General features: G+C 44.7%; 1 protein-coding gene across 1 annotated transcript; it reads left to right on the forward strand.

Moving 5' to 3' along the window:
- Positions 1-8,495: 8,495 nt before the first annotated feature.
- On the forward strand, positions 8,496-14,773 carry C1H17orf64 (chromosome 1 C17orf64 homolog). Its single transcript, XM_037400977.1, is given in 6 exon segments — positions 8,496-8,573; positions 9,348-9,476; positions 10,758-10,945; positions 11,465-11,565; positions 14,519-14,601; positions 14,603-14,773. Coding segments are annotated over 6 exon segments (750 nt in total).
- The last annotated feature ends 5,088 nt before the right edge of the window (positions 14,774-19,861 follow it).

The following is a 19,861-nucleotide window of genomic DNA, read 5'->3' on the forward strand; positions in this document are numbered from 1 at the left end:
TTCTTATAAAGCACTTGGGCCCCACAATGATAGGCAAGAGTTTCTGCACTCATTTCTCTTTCTCTTATCAGTTCCCAGCTGTTTCTTCCACTGTCAGGTAGTTTCAATTTACCCTTCCATTTTTACCCACACAGTTAACTAACAGCTTTCTAGTTGAAATTCTGCTGTTTTTAGTGATGAGGTACCAGCTGTGCATCCCTGCAAGCTGGTGCATGTATGACCTTGAAATTTTCTGTGTAGCCAATCAGAAAATGCCTTTAAACAGTGTTCCCTATCTCCAAGAGAGCATCTCTCAGTTTTTAGCATTAGATGTATATCACTATATAGCATACAAAGTGTTGTGCAAACATTAGCCAGCTAATACCAACAAAAATCACTCCCCTCCAAACCTGTACCCTGTTATTGTCTAAGTAACAGTTCCACCATTTCACTGAAGCCAGCCTAGGGAGTTCTTTTTGCCTGCTCCTCTGCAGGAATATTAAAACAGAATGAGAATGAAGATAGTGTTAATTTATGTCACAGCTAGGAAACTGAAGGTCTTCAGATCACACTTTCTCCTTAGTCTTTTAATTGCAAAATTATACTTCAAAATTTGACGCGTTCCTCACCTCCCTATTTTCAAGCTACTAGCAAGCAAAATCAGACACATTAAAAATACTTTTTTCTCCTAATCTGCAGAGCCTACACAATGCTTCAATTTCAAATAGGTGAAATACTGCTAATTACTAGCATATTCTAACAGTCCTTGTGATTTTCCAGAGCGCCATGTTAAACTAAACCAAATTATAGGTCAGAATGTGCCAATCTTTTCATCATTATCACTAATTCCCGTTGTGGTTTAAGCCCCCCACCCCCACCCCCTATGTGTCTAACCAGGTTCTTTGAGCCTCGGGCTAGCATTGCTCAGCCACCCCATAATTATTCATCACACTAGATCCAGCAACAAGACATTCACAGCATGCTCTTCTCACATTTTGTTTAAACATTAGGTACAATAGCAGATACTAGAAAATTGAGACTTTGAGGCAAGAGACACAGGAATTTGTGTGGAATCAGATGATTAACAGAATTTTTCATAAAAATAAGGGGTAAAAAAAGATTCTTAAGCAGACACAATGCCTTTCTTCTTTTTCTGGATAAACACTAATCTAGACCCTAGAATACTCCCACTTCTAGATACGATGCTTAGTAACCTATTCCTAACTTCATGTTAAATTTTAGTTAAAATAATGGAAATGTTCCCTAAATAAGTTACACCATGACTTCCTGTGATCCTCTTCCAGGTCCTGCAGTTTTTGCCTTTGCCATCAGCCCTACATTATGTCTGCAATGCATTGACCAGCAGTGTCCCAAGACCCTTGCCTGGCATCCCAAGTCATTTGGCTCCACCATTCCCTGCAGCCATCCAAAGCCTCTTTCCTGGCAATTAGACTCCACCTTCGAGTCCAGAGGAGGGTCACAAAGGTAATCAGAGGGCTGGAGCACCTCTCCTGGGAAGACAGGCTGAGACAGTTGGGGTTGCTTAGCCTGGAGAAGAAAAGGCTTCAGGGAGACCTTATAGCAGCCTTCCGGTACCAAAAAGGGCCTACTGGAAAGCTGGAGAGGGAACTGTTTACAAGGGCATGTCATGATAGGGCATGGGGGAATGGCTTTAAGCTGAAAGAGGGGAAATTTAGATTAGATATGAGGAAGAAATTCTTTACTGTGAGGGCAGTAAGGCACTGGGACAGGTTGCCCAAGGCAGCTGTGGACACCTCATCCCTGGAAGAGTTCAAGGCCAGGTTGGACGGGGCTTAAAGCAACCTGACCTAGTGGAAGGTGTCCCTGCCTGTGGCAGGGGGTTGGATCTAGATCATCTTTTAAAGTCCCTTCTGACCCAAACCACACTATGATTCTAAGATAGAAATGCATACGCCTATGTCTGCATAGCACCTAGCACAACAGGATCTTATCATCTAGAGCCCTGGCTGTGAATTATACAAGCAGTAAATCATCAAAACCAGTTTTTTCTGCAGATTAATGTTATGTAAGTTATGCCTGCCATAAAGCATAAACAGCATAAAATGCACCTCTTTGCATTCCAGCATGTTGTGGAAGATCATAAAAGCACTTAATATATTATTTAAGCCATTTAAGCTAGATAGCACAAGTGCCATAATTAGCAACAATTCTCCAAATCCCCATATGCCAGACGAAGGATCATGTTTAGCATTTTCAGGCTGCTAGGAGGGAATCAGAACATTGCAGAAATTAGATGGCATGCACTGGTGTTATTTTGTTTCTTCTGCCTATCTCAGCAGAGCCTACGTTTCACTACAGCTACCTCACTGCATCATCAATACAAGAGACTGAAACCTATCATGTAAAAAAGGCGGCCTATTTTGCTTTTATTATTTTCAACACAACAGCGTGTTCAATCCTTAAAAAAGAGAAATTAAGCCACTTCTCTTGATAGCTACATTCTGTATGCTGGAGGGGAATTTCCTGATTTTTTCTTTTCTTTTTGAATAAAACCAAAATTCTAAAAAAATGCCCCCAAAACCTGACTTACTCTGGAAAATCCATGAAGTGAAGTAAGTGTTAAGGTGGAAATTTAAAAATACTCCAAGCGCTAGCCATCCTTCTTGCATACAGGGTCAGGCACGGGGCAGCATGATGCAAGGCACAGGTAGGGGAGCAGGAGAAAGACAGGAAATGCAAGGCAGGATTTGCACGAAAAGGGCATCAGTGACAACACAGGGATGAGACCCTAATAATACTAGGAGCCTGCACTTCATTACCCCTTGCAACCCTGGGACATACCATGTGCCCAAAAGCCTCATCATACTGCGTGCCAGCAGGCAGCCAGCCCAGCAGCACCGGTTGCACTGGGAATCGTAGCCAGTCTGACACTTCAGTGGAAAGAGCAAAATTACTGGAGGCAGATATCAAAATCTTCTAAAGAAGCAGGGAAAGAAGGTACAGATTTGAGAGCCTCTGCCATAAAGGGAGGCTTTGGAATTGAGGGTACCATGAGTCAAAAAGGGGAGAGACCTGATGCAGACAATCTCCTGGCTCCGAGCCCCAGTTGCTCCGACCAGTTGCTATTTTCTATCCTCTTCATAAGCGCAGATACAGCATGGCAAAATATTTTGCTCATTGAGTTTGTTCAGAGAAAAGCCTCAAGACTGGGAACAAAAAACAGGACAGGAGAACCCCTTCTGGTGGCCTGAAATTTCTGTATTGCAGAGAGGAAAGTCCCTTTTTATGCCTCTACTGTTTTTATTATGTTATGATTTGGTTTATTTTTTTATTCTTCTCCATTGCAAAGAAAGGAAAAGTCTCATGGGAGAGCAGCTGTTTGCTAAGGAGGGCTCACGGCATGCCCAGGGCAGAGCTGTGAACGTAGGGCACAGGGCACGCACAGGAGATCTGCAAGCTCTTCACTTCATCTCCCCAGCAGAGAGCTGTGTGCAAGGGGGCTGGCACTTTGCCCTCTGAACCAGCACAGTTTTTCACAGGAGTTAGTTTTCTTTACCACTAACTGAAAAAAAGCATCGCCAAGTTCTGTACAGCTTCCCCAAAGGCATCTTTATCCTGATGGGCATTTCTCTACCAGGTTTCTCCCTCTCTCTGTGCTTCAGGCTGTTTTCTTCCATTTTGAGACTAGGAGAGCAATTTCCCTGGCTCCCAGAGCAACTGGGTTTCCCATTTGGTTATGCCCACCTTTCCCCCATACTGTCATTTTTCAAGCCCTCTCTTCCCTCCCAAGCAGTGCTTAGTTCTCCCATCTCTCTCTCTCTCTCTTTTTTTTTTTTTTTTTTTTTTTTCCTCCTTAAATATGTGTTGTGGGCTCCTATTCGGCTTGTACATTCGGTGCCTCTCTGCACATTCTGCTAATCCCTGTGCAAACCCCTGCCACATTCCCCAGGCAGAGCTGACCTTTTGGCACAGCCATACCAGTCTCACAATTTTCCAGGCTTCTCTGATTCATTGCTAAGATGGTAGGTAAATTTGTTAGCAAGGGGAAGTGAGCAAGGCAGATATCACCTAGGGCAGCTCATATTACATGATCCAAAAGATTAACAAGTTAAATTATTTTCAATATTAAGACATACCAAACTTGTTATAGATTTGATTTAATAAGCAGCAAAGGGATGGCCTTATTAACATATCATTAACAATACCCATTTTAATTTGCATAAAAACCTGAAAACTTATGAAGCACAACATGAAGGAAAGCCTTTAACTATCCTGTTTTTCATAGGCTGCAAGCTGCAAAGTATGGAGGAAGCTGATAATGCTCTTTCAGTTCCTGAGAACTTAAAGCTGCTTAAACAGTTATATTACAGTAGCAAACATCAGTAATAAGCTCACTGACAGCTGGCTGAAAAGCTGAAGAGAAACATCTGCAAAACTGTTGAAGCATAAAACAATGTAGGAACACCTGAAGATAACATCAGTTGACAAGGAGGTGTCCAGCCTGTGAGGTTAGTCAGCAGTAGCTTTGGGCACTGTGGAAGTTTTGGCTGGCTGTGTCTTCCAGTATGGGAATACTTGGAACACACCTGATCAGATTTTGCAAGAAGTGGATAAAAGAAATGCAGATGTATTTGTGGCATCTACACATCACCAGTCACAAATCGTGGTTGGGTTCTTTACCATGTTAATTCAAACAAGTGATTCAATGTGCAGCTCCCAACACTTACCAAAAAGGGACACCTATGGTATATTAAGATGCCTCTAATAACGCCACATAGAAACAACAACTAGACCCAAATTATCTTTCAGATCTCTCCCCCCGATACAAGATTTATTAACTTGAGCTGTATTTATTGACATACAACTCCAGGGAGAAGACAGGTCTCCAGTTGGCTGTGAAAATTTTCACCATCCTTAAGCACCACAAAAGGAATTTCCAGATCCAATTAGAAAACCCTCCGCCCCTACAGTCTGAACAGTTGTGCTGAGTATCATTAATCACTCTATCAAATGAAGCATTCACCATCCTCCTGGTAAAAGCAGGTCACTGAAAAACATTCCTCATTACAATTCCTATTTACTATTACAATGCAATACACCTGGCAATGAAGTTTGGTTTTTATGTTTAGCTAAGCCATGGGTACATGCAGTTGGTTTAAGTATAATGTAAAATACCTGTATATTTATCTGCTTTGATCAGCTCTCCTTCCCTGTGACCTACCAGTAAATAAATACATCAGATGCCTGCATACATTATATGCAACCTTACTCATCACAACACACATGGTATTCATGCTAAATCTGCCTAAAACAGCAAATAACAGACAGCAGCATAAACAGAGCATCTTCACAACCGTTTCCTTTTTGGCTACATGCCTACTCTTGCACTGGAAGAGCTGCTGTACTAGAGAAGTCAGTTAATGTTTGCACTTGCACAGTTCCTGGAAGACTAAGGCACTCAAACAGTAGAAATTAATATTCACAAAAGACCTGTCAGGGGAAAAGGAAAAGTTTTCCCTAAGGTGCACTGTTACAATACAGTGTGTTTGACTGGCACTTAGGCTCTCTTTCCTTCATGGGGAGAAATATAAGACACATATTCTGTACTCCTGACATTTCCCCATCCAATTAGAATATTGTTTCACAGGTCTTCTGCCCATAAATAGACAATATGATCCTATAGATCTACACAGATGTATGTGGTCTGGTTTATGCCACCTTCCAACATGATAGGTTTCAAAGTAGAAAGAAATGTTGTCTTCCAAAGCGACAGGGGCTGGGATAGAACCACAGATTTCTGAGGACTCAAAGGCATGTCTCATGCCTGCTCTCGCAGGAGGGGACTCATCCACAAGACCTGACATGAGGAAAAAAATGAACTGAAATCTGACTCAGTGCTACCAAGAAAATTCAAGAGACCAGGAAGGTTCATAGCTTCAGAGGTCAGAGTACAGCTTTGAGCATTATTGTACATTTCAACAGTGAAAAAAAAGCATTTTGCAACCTCAGCTGTTCAGTCTCCTGCTCTGCCACTGTACCAAGTAATGCCAGAAAAGACTACTAAGGTTACTGCTCTGCTGTGAACCAGGTTAATGGACAACTCCTAAAAACAGTGAGATCCTCAGATGAAGGCTGGCCAGGGAAGTCCCTCTATACCTCCTGCTTGTATATGCATGGCTTTGCCCGAGCTTTGAGTGCAGCACACGCTGAAAGGTAGAAGAACAAAGACTGGGATTTTCAAGGGGAACTCAAGGCTTCCTTCATCTTCTGAAACAGTGAAGTGTACACATAAGAAGCCAAGAGAGCCACTCTATGCTGCAGTCACATGCTATGTGGAAGCTGTAATCTCACAAGGACACAGATATGGCCATGCAAATATGGGTTATGCCTATGCTAACAACTGGTGTATGTCCCTAGAGCTCCTAAGCGGCTTTTAATCTCGCTGCTAATGCGTGTGAAAGCTTGTGCTGAAGAAGCTTCATTTTTCTTGTGCTTCTGTTAGTCAGGAACGTGCCACCCTTTCATATCCTGAGTTGAGAGGTGAGTTCATAGGCTGGCAAACTTCTGGGTTTAAATTTTTGGAGGCGAAAAGGAGAGGAGCTGCCTGTCACACTGGGCACAGATGTCACAACTGCAGGCAGCAAGCACAGCAAGAGGGCAGTTGGTTACAGGCATTGAGAAACCAGCTGCATTTTCAACATCCTCTTCAACCAAACCATCTCTAACATAGTCCTCACAACACTCAGGCTGAAGCAACGAAGTACACTCATCCGTGCTATCACCACTGCTTCACTCTGCATAGCTTACCTTGCGTTAAGTAACATGTAACATACCAAAAATTCCTAGTATAGGTTAAACAAGTTGTAATATACCTCAGATGGTCAAAGCAAACCTAACTGCAGAGTGTTAGAAGGCAACTGTCTTTGTGTCTGCTCAGCACCAGCCTGTGTAAGGCTCCTGTGTCAGAGAGCTGACAGCAAGATTGCAGACATGGGGGAGGAAGAAAGCAGACACAGGAGGGAAAAATGCCACAAACATCTAAGAGGAGAGCTTGTCTTGATGGATTTTTGTCATTATTGAATTAAATCATGGATAAAGGCCAAACTTCCCTAAGACAGCCTGAAAACAAGAACCTGTCTCTGTTTCAAGACCCATCAATAGGTACTTTCCCAAGGTTACTACCTGCACCGGGCATTTGGCTCGGCAGGTGTTCAGCATCGCCAGCTGCACAGAGAAACACTTGACCAGAAGTGTCTGAGCTTCTGCCAAGAGCAGCGCCAGTCCCTCCACAGAGCCATGCCCAGGGGGACCTCAGAGAGAGGGGGCCTTTGTACAGCCCTCGAGATGACTCCCAGTGCCAGAAGTGACCTGGCACAGGAGCACAGCTGAATCACAGCTGCAGCAATTACACTAATTGTCCAAGGGACAAAACAATTGCACTTGTCTGACTGGTCAAGGCATGAGGGGAGCCCAACACATTTTTCTTTGTGAAAGCATTTCGCCGTGAAGTAAATTTCTGAAACAAAGTCCCTGTAACTACAAGTCTTTCCAGAATTCTTCCTGGCAAGTGGAATTTATTCCTTCTAAAAAGGAGAGCTTTAAACAAGATGTTACCCAGGAGAGTGAGATCTCATGGCTGTTGGCTCTCACCACCATCTGCCAAGGAGTTAACACTGAATTTCCTTTACACTGGGATGGGAATTGAGGCCTCAAAGTCAACCAGCTCCCTGAAAAACACCTACAGTGCAGCCCAAGGTCCCTTTTCCTGGTTTCACCTCTGTTCCTCATCAAATGGGACTGCTTCTGTTACAGAGACCATCCCTGGTCCTATGTGAGCCAGAGTCTCTGGCCCCTGCCTCAGGGCTGGTGCTTTCCTGCAGCACAGCTCAGCAAATGCAGTGGGACACTTGGAGAAGGGCCCATCTTGAACTTGCTGGTGCACAAGCTGTAGAGGAAAACTGATTGCTCATGCCAGGAGCTGCACCCACACTTGCAGATAAGGAGTGTGGTGCACACTGCCATGTGCGTGACTCAGGAAGAGCTGCGCTTTGTACCGCCTTCAGGGGCCAAAATAATGCAGACTGATGCATGGTTACAGGCGCTGGACTTGCTCCAGGTGCAAACCCAGCACCAACAAATAGCCCAAGAGACTCCACCAAGCTCCAACAGGTGCAAACAAAGCAAAGCAGGGGACTTTTCCCTCCCATTGTCCACAGAAGCCACTAGTAGCATTGAACATCCTGACGACTACCAGCAAGGGGAAAATCCAGGGGTTTCTGCTTATATCTTTAGGACCACAAATCAATGGCAAAACTGATGGGGAGAGGCGACACTCTACTCCAGAGGGCCACAGTGTTGTGGGGCTGGAGGGCCCCAGCTGTCTCCATGGTTGCGGAGCTCTGAACCGGTGTCTGGGCACCCCAGTCTCCTTGGTCACCGCAAAATGTTTCGGTCCAGACACAGCTCTGTGGCAGTTTTCCCTTCCAGCCTGGTGTGAGTGGGGCCCCGGGCAGGGGACAGGGCGTCTGTGTCCCATGGAGGAGGCAGGCTTTAAGGATGAAGTGGATGGAGCCAGGGCAAAGGACAACAGCAGGGATGGCACTGCTGGCCAGGTGAGCACAGGGAGAGAGGTTGGCACATAGCAAGAACAAAGCAGAATCCAGCTTCAGTTTCGCCTCTGAAATGTGGTTTGGGATCAAATTTGCAGAGAAGTAATCTTCTCAAGGGAGCAGAACATGTCAGAGAGGAAAGGACTTCTCTTCCTACACACTTCAGCATATTTTAAAAGGCAACATAAGCTTGTGTTTAAGTCAGTTATATAAGTGTTGCTTTCCAGAAGATGAGTGGAGGAGTTACCTACACAAACGTTGACACAGGGAAAACAGCCACTGCCCTTTGCAAGAGAAAATATCTCTCTCCCCAGACAGTGAGGTGCAAGTTCAATAGCTGAACGTTTTATTTTGTTTCCAGTGTGGCTTTGCAGCAGGTCAGCCATGGTACCTTTGCCATCAATAGAAGCTGTGTATGGAGCAGTATGGCGTTACAATGAACCCATTGTAACCACTTATTTCCACTGAACAAGTAACTGCCAGCCCATATTTGAATAATGCTATTAGGAATGAGTGGTCATTGTTTACCTTGTAATTTATTGGAGGCAGGATCTCCAAAAAGGACTTTCAAATAGGCACCTAGTTCTTATGGACTTTTAATGACAATTTAATACCTAGTTTCATTGAGCACCTCTGAAAACCCAATGTGAAATGATTTAGCAGGAAGAGAAACACTCCTGAGCCTTAGGACAGGATTTGTCCATAGCAGTCTTTTAAAGAGAGGATGCAAGATCTGCACGAACTGAAAGACTAACCTGTGGCTTTGGCAATTTGTAGACCACAGAGAAGGATTTGGCTGGCATGACGAAGGAGGCAGCCTTTGTAACGGGCAGCGAGAGTGCTCCACCATGCAAGACCCTGCTCATCTGCTGCGCAGACGGTCTTGATCAGGACACCTTCAAAATTGTGAGATACTGAATAGAATTTAGCAATAGAAGTCGTTGGTGGCATCCCAGGTTCTCAAGACAAAGGGAGCAAATAAAACCCAGGATTTAGCAGAGGGAGCAAAAAAGCAGGACAAGGCACTTCATCCTGTAGCCTTCTTCCATGTCTGAAAGTTTTTGCCTCATCACTATTTTCCAGTCATCAGGACCATCATACCTTTAGTTTAAAAGAAAAAAAAAAAAGACGCCACCAGACAAAACCACAAAAAAAAAACCCAACCCAAACAAACAAAAACAACATAATCACATTTCACATACATAGTTCAGTTTTTCAGAACAAGTACTGCTACATTATCATTTCACATGATGCCACATGCTCCCTGGCTATGGTGGTTTGGTTCCTCTGCATCACTTGTACTGCAGGCACAGAGCTCCACCTGATACCATCCACCCCCACGGTGGGATATGACTTTCCTGTCCCTGGTGCATCATGACATAAACATGCAGAGCCCCAGTCAAGGCCCAGTGCATGTAGCAGACCAAAAAAAACCCAACCCAAAACCAAACCCAAAACACACACACAAAAAAAAGAAAAAAAGGGAAAAAGGGAAAAAAGAAAAAAAGGGAAAAAAGAAAAAAAGGGAAAAAAGAAAAAAAGGGAAAAAAGAAAAAAAGGGAAAAAAGAAAAAAAGGGAAAAAAGAAAAAAAGGGAAAAAAAGAAAAAAGGGAAAAAAGAAAAAAGGGAAAAAAGAAAAAAAGGGAAAAAAGAAAAAAGGGAAAAAAGAAAAAAAGGGAAAAAAGAACCACTAAAAACCAAGGCACCCAGACACAGTGTTTGCTCCTACATCACATGCATGCAGATGCTTGCAACACATCCAAGGTTTGGCCACAGAAAGAGGCAGCGTGAGAAAAGCAGTAAAACAGTTTCCTTTTCCCCCTCCCTGCAGAACAGCAGCTGTTTTGTAGCCTGAAATTTATACCTCTCAGCCTACAACATTAAAAAGGAATTCCCAGTCTTGGAAATCCCTCAATTTCCTTTTCATATCACCTTCAGCACACTTTGCCCAGGGTGTCAGCAGCCCTGGGACATGCAGGAGCGACTCCTGCAGTGATGGGAGGGCCTAACAGAGGTCCTGCTGAACACCCGTGTCAGCTTCCCCACTGTCGACACAGGAGACACCAAAACATAACACTCCTTCAGGGCTTCCCAGCCAGCGATTTAATTGGTTTATTTAGTGAAAAGGAATGCTCAAGACCTGGATTTAAAATGCTGAACACCTATGCTAACCCTTTTTCTTTACAGTGCAAGGACCTTTTCAGACCCTTTAAGAAGTCGCTTAGGAAACTGCATTTACCGCAGCACCTCCCCACAGAAAAAAAAAAGAAGTACACGAAGAAAAGTTTGACCATAATCGGGGACCGCATGGATCTGTTTCTCCAACAGTACTGCAGAGCCTCGCAAGTCAAGCACTGGCAGAAGGGTCTCATCTTGCCCGGCACCGGTAGTACTGCACTGGTGGTGCTCCCAGCATGACAGGCTCCTGCCCCTGCTGCTCCCAGCAGGCATTTAGACACATACTTTGGCCCTGCATTTCCAGGCACTGGAAATCAGGTTGGGTATCTACAGGAGACTTGCATAGCTTGCTCTAACTGCCAAATACTCACAGATCTTGCAGGTAATTTTAGCAGAGGCCATGTGGCCCCTAGTCCTGCCCAGCACAAGGCCAATTTCAATGTGCTGCCCATCAGCAACATCCCTTTGCAAGTAAAGAGGCTCCTAAGTAGCCACCTGAGTTAAAAAATAACCCTTCCCGTGCTTAGGGAAGAGCAGTTCTTTCAAAGTTTATGAGCTTTGGGGAGGAAAAAAAAGAAAGAAAGAAAAAAAAAAAAAAAGAAAAGCTGTGCAAAATGTATGTCAGTGGTTACACTCACCAAGCCAGAACTAGGGAGCAAAATGAAGAAGTTGAAGTTTGTATTTACATGTACAATCTATCTCTTTCTTTTCCCAAGGATGTTGTGGCAATTTGTCTCCCTTTTCTCAGAGATGGATGGAAAGCAACTGCAGAACCTATATAAGTACATCAAAAACAACCAAATGGATAAGTTTCTGGTAAGCAAACAGGAAAGTTAATACCCCATAAGGTGTTTCTGCTGTAGTAACTTTAAGGGGATAACTATACCATGCAGCTTACATTGATCGATCCATGTCAAAGGAGAAGCCTATTACCAAGAAGTCTGTTTACCTAAGGGACACAAATCCTGCAAATGTTGGCAGTTCTTACTATAACATGGGCACTGAGCTATGGCAGCCACCCACAGCTTTCCCTGGCTAGCTCTGGGAAGCTGAGCTGGTGTCCCCAGCACCGTGATTTACAATTTTTGGAGCTGTTTGCTGATCTCATGTTTCCAGTCACGCTTTACAGACCAAATCTGATCCATAGTTTTATCTGATGATGTAAGAGTTAAACTCTGAAACAAGCACCTAGTTTAGGTAAAGGCTGTGTTTGCCAAAACAGAGTTCTGTACCTGGGCACCAGCTATACAAAGGCAGTAAATAGTAACGAACTGTTTCCCAAGAACACCGACTCTGAAGGGTTAACCCATTTAAGCACACTTATAGCAACCATAAACATATCTCCCGAGCAAAGGCTGAGTACACCAGGAAGTTCAAAGGTCCACAAGAAACACATACTTTAAGAAGTTTATTAAAAAATAATTAAAACAGATCTACAATTTAAAAAAAAAATCAGCTAGGAAATTGTTTGGAGTAAATTAGAAAACAGCAGCAGGCTAGACCTTGTCGGGTTACTGGGACACTGCTTGCTTCATGTCAAAAAGGGAGCTGTGGTCATTTAATAGCTGGCAGTGATAAAGCCATAAATAAGTTTGAGGCTGCAGGTAAACAGCTCTCTACTCCAGTTAGAGAGAAAGGGGAAAGCCAGCCGTGCAGTTTCTGCTTTTAGTTTATGGGGAAACAAAACCATCGATTTATTTTTAAGGCTCTAAAGAGATATTCCAACAATGAGGAAATCAAACCTATTGTAAAGAAAAAAGAACCCCCACACAAATTCCTGTTGCTAGTGTGAGACGCCCGTGATTAATTGGGAGACGTTAAAAAAGCAACTGGCAGCGCCAGGAGGCAGGCGGCAACAGGCGTTCCTGCTCCCTTAAATTTGTGAGCACTGCAGAGAGGGAAATTGAGCTCCATTTCCAGCACAGCCCTTCTCAGAGGCTCACGGAGCCCAGGACATGACCTCAGCTAAGGACAAGCTCTGCTCCTCCTGCAGGGCATGTGGCTGAGGGCAGCTCCCCATTGCTACCTCCAAACAAGTATTAAAAAGCAAATACCACACCCCTCACCCAGCCACCTTTCCATCCTTTTGCTCCCCTAAATAAAAATCACAACCAAACCAGACAATTCAACATCTTCCTTTCCAAGGAGAGGGAGGGGGAAATAAATAATAAAACAAAAAGCCAAAACCCAATCAGTGGGTGACAAGCATTAGTCACACTGCGTCGTGCGCTATTGGGATGCACCGGCGTGTGCTGAGGAGTGTGCACCAACCTGCAGCCAGCAAGAGCCTGCCAGCTAGGGCTGCACAGCGCTGGGGACAAGGCTGCCTCCAAAAAAGCTGATAGAAGAAGCAACAAATTCTGCTGTTATGTAACTGTTGACAAATGCCTTTTGTTATGCAAGACAAGTGGGAGAAAAATAAGCATCTTTGCCCTTTGTGGGAAGGGAACAGCAGTCGGCTCCCTGCTAGAGCACAAACAACAGGCTGTGGATCCAGGGGGGACCGGCACGCTCAGTGCAACAGAAATAGATTATTTGCAAATGCCTTGTTATTTAGATGAGTGAGCATAAAATTACAGATTCAATATTTAATTAGTAAGTGATGGAGGTTGTCACCATGATAATTTGATAATTTTGTGAGTTTTGTTAAAGGAGAGAGGCTAATGAGCAGCCATCCACTAGCCTTGCTCATCAGTCATCTTAAAATTAGGGATCTAACTTCTCCCTCCCTCACATTTGGGCTTTTAGGCCTTTTTTTAAAAAAAAATAAAAAAATAAAAAAAAAACCCCACACATCTGAATTTAAACACTGGTCCCAACCTTGGTTTTAGACTTAGTGAAAATACCAGACCAGACTCATTTCTTAGCTTAGAGCTAGAACAGAGCATCATTTCCCTTCACAATCTTCTGGCTCCTGTACACTACTGAAAGCTGTAGAAATCAGCCTGAGAAGAGTAAAGAAATAAATCCTCTCAGCTCTCTGAGGCTCTGGGAAAGAGGTGTGGTGGGTTTTGGTTTTGTTTTTTAAAAAAAAGCCAAACTGCATAACCAGTGGCAACATGAAAATTGTTTTTCTCCAGAATTGCATAGAAGCATGCACAGCATAGGTGCCGGCTCTCCATCCAGCTCCGTGGTACCATCCTACCACCCTTCGAATGCTCCACGCAAGGACCCATCGTCACCCGCAGCCATCCTCCCAGCGCAGAGTCCCATACAGCCACAGTGACATCCAGCGGCAGCGCACACCAGTCCACAGCACCCCCCCGCACCCCGGGGCGTGGGGCTAAGCAGCACCCGTGTCCCCTTACATATGCCTGAGCCACCAAACCGCACTGTCAGCTGCTACCTGTCTCCCTAAAATGCCTGAGAAATGACATTTCTCTCGCTAGCATGCTCAGTAGGGTTCTTGCTTTAAAACACGTATTTTAGGTGCTGGGGTAGACTGGGCTGGGTGAGTCAGGCTGCAGAAATAGCTGAGCTGGGCATCGGTGCAGGGGAAGAGAGAGAACACAGAAAACACAGCTTTGTAGAGGCCAGCAGGACTCGCTGCTGGGTGGGATTAGCCTCCGATCTCAACTGCAAGGAACAAATGCTTTGCAGGGTGAGGATTCAGGCAGACAGTACAGTCATTGCTCAGCTCACTGCTGCTGCCACCCAACAGGACCATGGTTAAGCAAGAGTTATTGCCCAAGCACGAGTCAACGTATAGTGTTTGCTCATATAAATATCTTTAAAAGTGTTTTGGTTTTTGTTTGTTTCTTTTTTTTTTTTTATATGCTGCCCTTCTGAAAACCAAGATTCAGTTCAAGAACTTAAAGAAAAAAAAAAAAAAAAGCAGCTTTACATCAGCTGGGGGCCTCAGCAGAGATACAAGAGCCATGCAGGAACACCTAGGTCAAAGAGACAGTCACCACCAACACACCTGCAAAGTCACCGCCCAGTGGGAAGAACAACAGATGAGAGGCACTCACATGGTCAGCGTCATACTGGCACCAAGCAGGAAAAACATTTTCCTGCTCAAGTAGAGCCATCTACACATGGCCTTTTTGCAGGAGGATCAGCAGGTGAAGACATGATCAGTGGTGGAGCTAGAGGAGCTGGGCAGGTTGAACTGCTGTCTCAGGTAAGAGACATGGGAGTAGGGAAAACAGCAGCAAAAGAAGCTACTATAGCATTAGGCAGTAATAAGGAAGACGACATCCCTTTGTTAGCCCACATCAGTTGGCATTAATTAGTGTGTCTTTACACAGCAATCTGGATGCTCAAAACATAGCTGTGGTTTGCCTTTGGGCCCTCCCTAGCAAAGCCACACACACTTGTTTTGTGGAGCAAAAATGCAGACCAACCTGTAGCAGGCATGTTTGCTAACCAGAGCTACTGGCAGCCTGTTTAATCCAGCCAGAACTTCGGCATACACAAACCCCAACGGAGGAATGAGAAAGGGACATTAAAAGCAATTGCTGACAAGATCAGTTTTGCCACAAACAGGTGCCACAGTCTGCATGCAGAAGGAGGATTTGTCCCACGTAAGCCTATTTTCAAGCTGCTAAAATGCAATCACATGTCCTGTGGGAGTTCTCATGTACTCATAACCAACTTGCTTTTTATCTCATTTTCTCCCCAGTCTTTCTATTTACCTCTAAAAAAGTCCAATCTGGTATGTCACAGCTCTGAGGGAGCACTTCAAATCCAAATTGATAAACTAAAAGTCAAAAAACAAGAGCTAGCTAGACAGCGAGATCTGGGAGGCTGAGTAGGAGTCCCACACTAACCTGCCGGCTGCACGGCTCCAGGCAATCCTCCTCCGCTCGTCTGCTTCCCAGTAAGAACAGGGAAAATACAACCCAACCAATTCTTAGGTAGATAAATGCACCAGAGACACAAAGGGCATGAAATACCAAAAATCAGTGCAATTGAAACATAACAAACATAGCAAGGATTTGGGATTGCTGGTTGCTTGAGAGCCTGGGTGGCAAGCCATGGTGTTACTATAGATTTCTGGTGACAAGCTATTGGTGGGATTGAACCATATTCAGGATCCACCCAGTAAAGTTCATAGAGGACAGCTTGCGCACACCAGTATCAGCTCCTGTAGGAGATACAGCTTCCCAGAGGAGTTATGCCTTCTGTTTACTTTGTGGGGTTTTTTTGTTTTTAAGGTTCCCAGATGACTCCAGAGTCAATGGAAAGACAGAAATAATGTCATGCAGTATCATCACCTGAACAAAAAAGCAGGGAATAAAGACAGTCTCCATGGTTTCCTGAAACAAAAAAATACTGAAATACATGCAGCATCATAGCAACAAGCTTTGACCTAAACAAAATGAAAATGATCCTATTTTAAACCACGTGATCTTATTTATTATTATCCTAGAGCTTCCTAGCAGCTGTGCACCAGCATTGAGACCTGATTGCCGATGTGTAAGTATCAGACCTACCTTTACTACTTTGTTCTTTTTATATAAATTCGTAGGGGAAGAACAGCGTTCCTAAGGAATCAGGCAACTGCTCCTTTCCTTACTATGGCAGAAGGCCTCTTCTGACCAGAGCAGAATCTGCATTTACTGCATTTATTAAAAATATAAACACAAGCCCTCCGCATGTTGCAGTTGTACTGACCAGGGAGGAGAGAATGAAAGAAAAAGGGAAGAGACCAGCATACGGAAAACATTCTGGTAAAAAAAAAAAGAAGTTGCATAACTTTTACACATAAACTTGCCATTTCTAACTGTTCTAGGCAAATAATGACCACGAGCCTGCACATACATCAGTGTTCTTGGGAGATGTAGCAGCTGCCATCCATTCATCCAGGTCGAGACAGCTGCAGCCCCGTTCAACTGCTGCTGCAGGAAGAGACTCATCCAAGAGCTGATGCTTCAGGACAGGAGTAGTGAGAGCAGAAAACAGTAACAAAGCTGGCTGGTTTGGGCTTCAGGTTTGGCTAGATTTGATTTACAGTGGAATCCAGGTTTTAAGAAAACAACAGAAACAGCAATAACTTGGCATAAGAATCTTTTAGTTTAACCAGTAAAAAACAAACCAACCAACCCAAAGATCCGTCCATCCTTCCTTCCTACGTGCTAAAAATCAGATGGTGGGTAGGGGGCTTAGGTATTATCTTCAGATCTGAACCCAAGCAAGACAAATCCCCCCTAGATCCCTTTGGAAGGGCAGATAACACAGTCCATTTTTAGAATCAAGACAACAGATTTCCTTTTTAAATGGTATCTTGGATCACATCCACAGACCTTGGCAAGAGACTAACGTCCCTGGCTGCGCTGCCCATGAAGGCACCACTGCCAAGTGTACACAGAAAACTGTTTGGGAGAGGTTGTGAAGGAGGATGCCATGTGCTGCCTTCACCGGGCAGCAGATTTGGCTTCTCACGTTGGGTTTCATTGTGCGTAAGAGCGGATACTTGGGTGGTGCAGACCTGGTTCAGTAGCAGAATATGAGGAATTTTCTTAGAATAACAGAATATTTCTTTCAGCTTAAGGTTTCTAAGCTTTCTCCATAGCACATATTCTATAAAGCAAATGTAGTAGCACATGTAGCTGCATCAGAAAAATACTGTATGCCCTCAAAATGTCACACTTATGTAAGACAGAACTGAGCAAGATTAAAGCCTGCTTGACTTGGATTATTTTACAACTTTTTCCAGTAGGACCTGAGGTGACTTAGAAGTGACAGGAAAGCTCTCAAGGAAAATTGAGCTCTGCCAGAAATAACCTCACAATTTCCCGACCAGATGACATTGGGCAAAGAGAAAAGATTTCACCTCCAAAGGTCCCTGCTCTGAACATACAAGGAGAAAATGTTTGGTGTAAACTACAGGATGCATCAGTACCACTCATGCAGTATTACAAGGATTGCTTTTTCCTGCTGTTTAATTTCGGAAGCCGACAGGCAGCGGTGCTACCAAAGCAGACTTGCTCAGCTGCAAGGCTTGTAGCCCTCAACGCACATTTCCTATCTCGGGCTGTTTGCTCTTTTCCATTTAAATGGAGCATGAGGGAATTCATGGAAGTGTTGCACAACCTTGGCTTTGGCTCTTAAGGAAACGAAGATTTTCATGTATTTTGCAAAGTGTCCATGCGTAGTGTAGAACCAAAGAAAAAAAAAAAAAGGCACAAGACATTACCATTTCCCCCTTGCAAACCACAGCCTGAAGAGATGCAAGCAGAAGCTGCTGTTGGCAGTTAAGTTCAGGACAGTAAAGCACATGTTTTGTGCCATAGGAAACAGAAACACTGTTCAGTGGGAAACAGAAGATGTCAGGAATAAGCAGAACCTGTGCTGCCCCCACAGTCCCACAGCAGTGACGTCTCATGGCAGCTGGTCACCCCAGGACAAGACATCCTAGGACAGGAGCTGTCCCTGCCAGAGACACACTAGACATTCCACCAGCCACAAAGAGCTCCCCATGCTTCAGGAAGTCCAAGGGACCATTTCTCTTAATGCTTAAAAAAAACAAACAACAACAAAACAACCTAAACCACCCACAAACAAACCAGCCTCCCCCCAGCAGCTTGCCTCAGGCCAGTTTTATGGGAATCGTGGTTACATTTTGCGAGCATGAGGAAGACTGCGATGATCCTTGCTGATGTCAGGGTTTTGGACTTTGCTCAGACTAACCAGAGGAAGAAAGTAATTACTGGGAAGCAGCTTTTACCCAGCTCGATTTGCCAGCTCCCCATAAATCAGCAGTACAGCCTCATACCTCTGTTTTCAACACCTGGTTACCTTTACCTGGGCAAGAACAGTTTTTGGGTTGCTGCTGTTAATTCTTCCTTCATACCAGCTGAAAGGAACAGACTTTTTACTGAGCCTCCTCTGTTGCTGGTTTGTGCTTGGCAGTTTGGCTTCAGCGCTCCCCAAATGTCAACGTTTCCCTCGGGAAAAGGGCAAGAATTGAGAAAGTTGCCCGAACATGCAGATGTCCGGGGACTTACATCTTTCATCCATTTACATTTGCATGGATACAATGTATTGGGCAGGACCACAAAGGGCACTGCCACAGCCCTGAGGATTTCAGCCTCACCACCCCTGGAGTCATCCTCATTTTACAAGAGGTGGGCCTGGCGCAGAGAACTTACCCGGGTTCCTCAGGGTGCAGTGCCTTTGAATTGCATTTGCTTCCCTAGCAGCTGGATGAGCGTTTGAAGGCATTTTTGCCTTTCAAAATTGAAATTGCAGACCTGTGAAATGAGGAAAGACCTCTGCCTGACACACTCAAATGACTCAGAACCTGACGGTTTAAAAAAAATATAAAAGCTCCTCTTAGAAATGCTGATTTCCAACCCATGCTGGGCTCAGGCAGCCACACGAGACTCTTGCGCTGTGACTGCTGACTTGTATGAGACACTTTGTGTTCCCGTGGCTACTTCAGGGCAGGGGAAGACCAACACGCAGGGAAGGATCCGCATCTGCCAACTAATGAGGGCTCCCACCCTCCCGTGGTTTACGCTTCGCAGGTACCCAAGAGGCTCAGTCAGTTGCTGCAGCAGCTCACAACCACCATTTCCAATTTGCCCATAAACGCTGGTATTAAAATTTTCACTTTGTACCCACAAGAGCATCCGAGTATTAAGGATTACAGCAAGTGCACAGATGAAGGTGAAGCAACGGGCACATACAGTGTATCAAAGGTAAGAGTCTTCAGAAGTGCCGTTAAGAACCAGAAACAACTTCATCATGTCACACTCTCCTGGAAATGGTCTCAGACTGCCCCATCCCAGAGAAACGTGGAGGCTTGGGAGAGGTTTCCCTGGATCTGGACATCACAAGACACAAGAGCCACCACCCCCCCCAAGTCTCACTGAGGACCTACTCTATAGACCAGAGGGAACTAGACCGGACCCGTCTGCTCCCGAGCGCAGGGCACAGACACCCGCCTGTTCCTTCTCCCGAGGCCTTGCGGCGTGGCTGGGCTACAGTCCCCTCCCAAGCACTTGTAGCTGGAGACTGGAGGCAGCCACACGGCTCTTCACCAGCACTGAGCTTGTAGGGAAATTTCCAGATAAACAACCAAATTGCCAACAAGTGAAGAGGGGAAAAAACCAGAAACAAAGCGAGCCCTGGCACCCCTCCCCATGCAGATGCTCTTATGAGAG

Source organism: Falco rusticolus, chromosome 1 (genome assembly GCF_015220075.1).
Source record: "Falco rusticolus isolate bFalRus1 chromosome 1, bFalRus1.pri, whole genome shotgun sequence".
In the NCBI taxonomy this organism is placed as follows: Eukaryota; Metazoa; Chordata; class Aves; order Falconiformes; family Falconidae; genus Falco; species Falco rusticolus.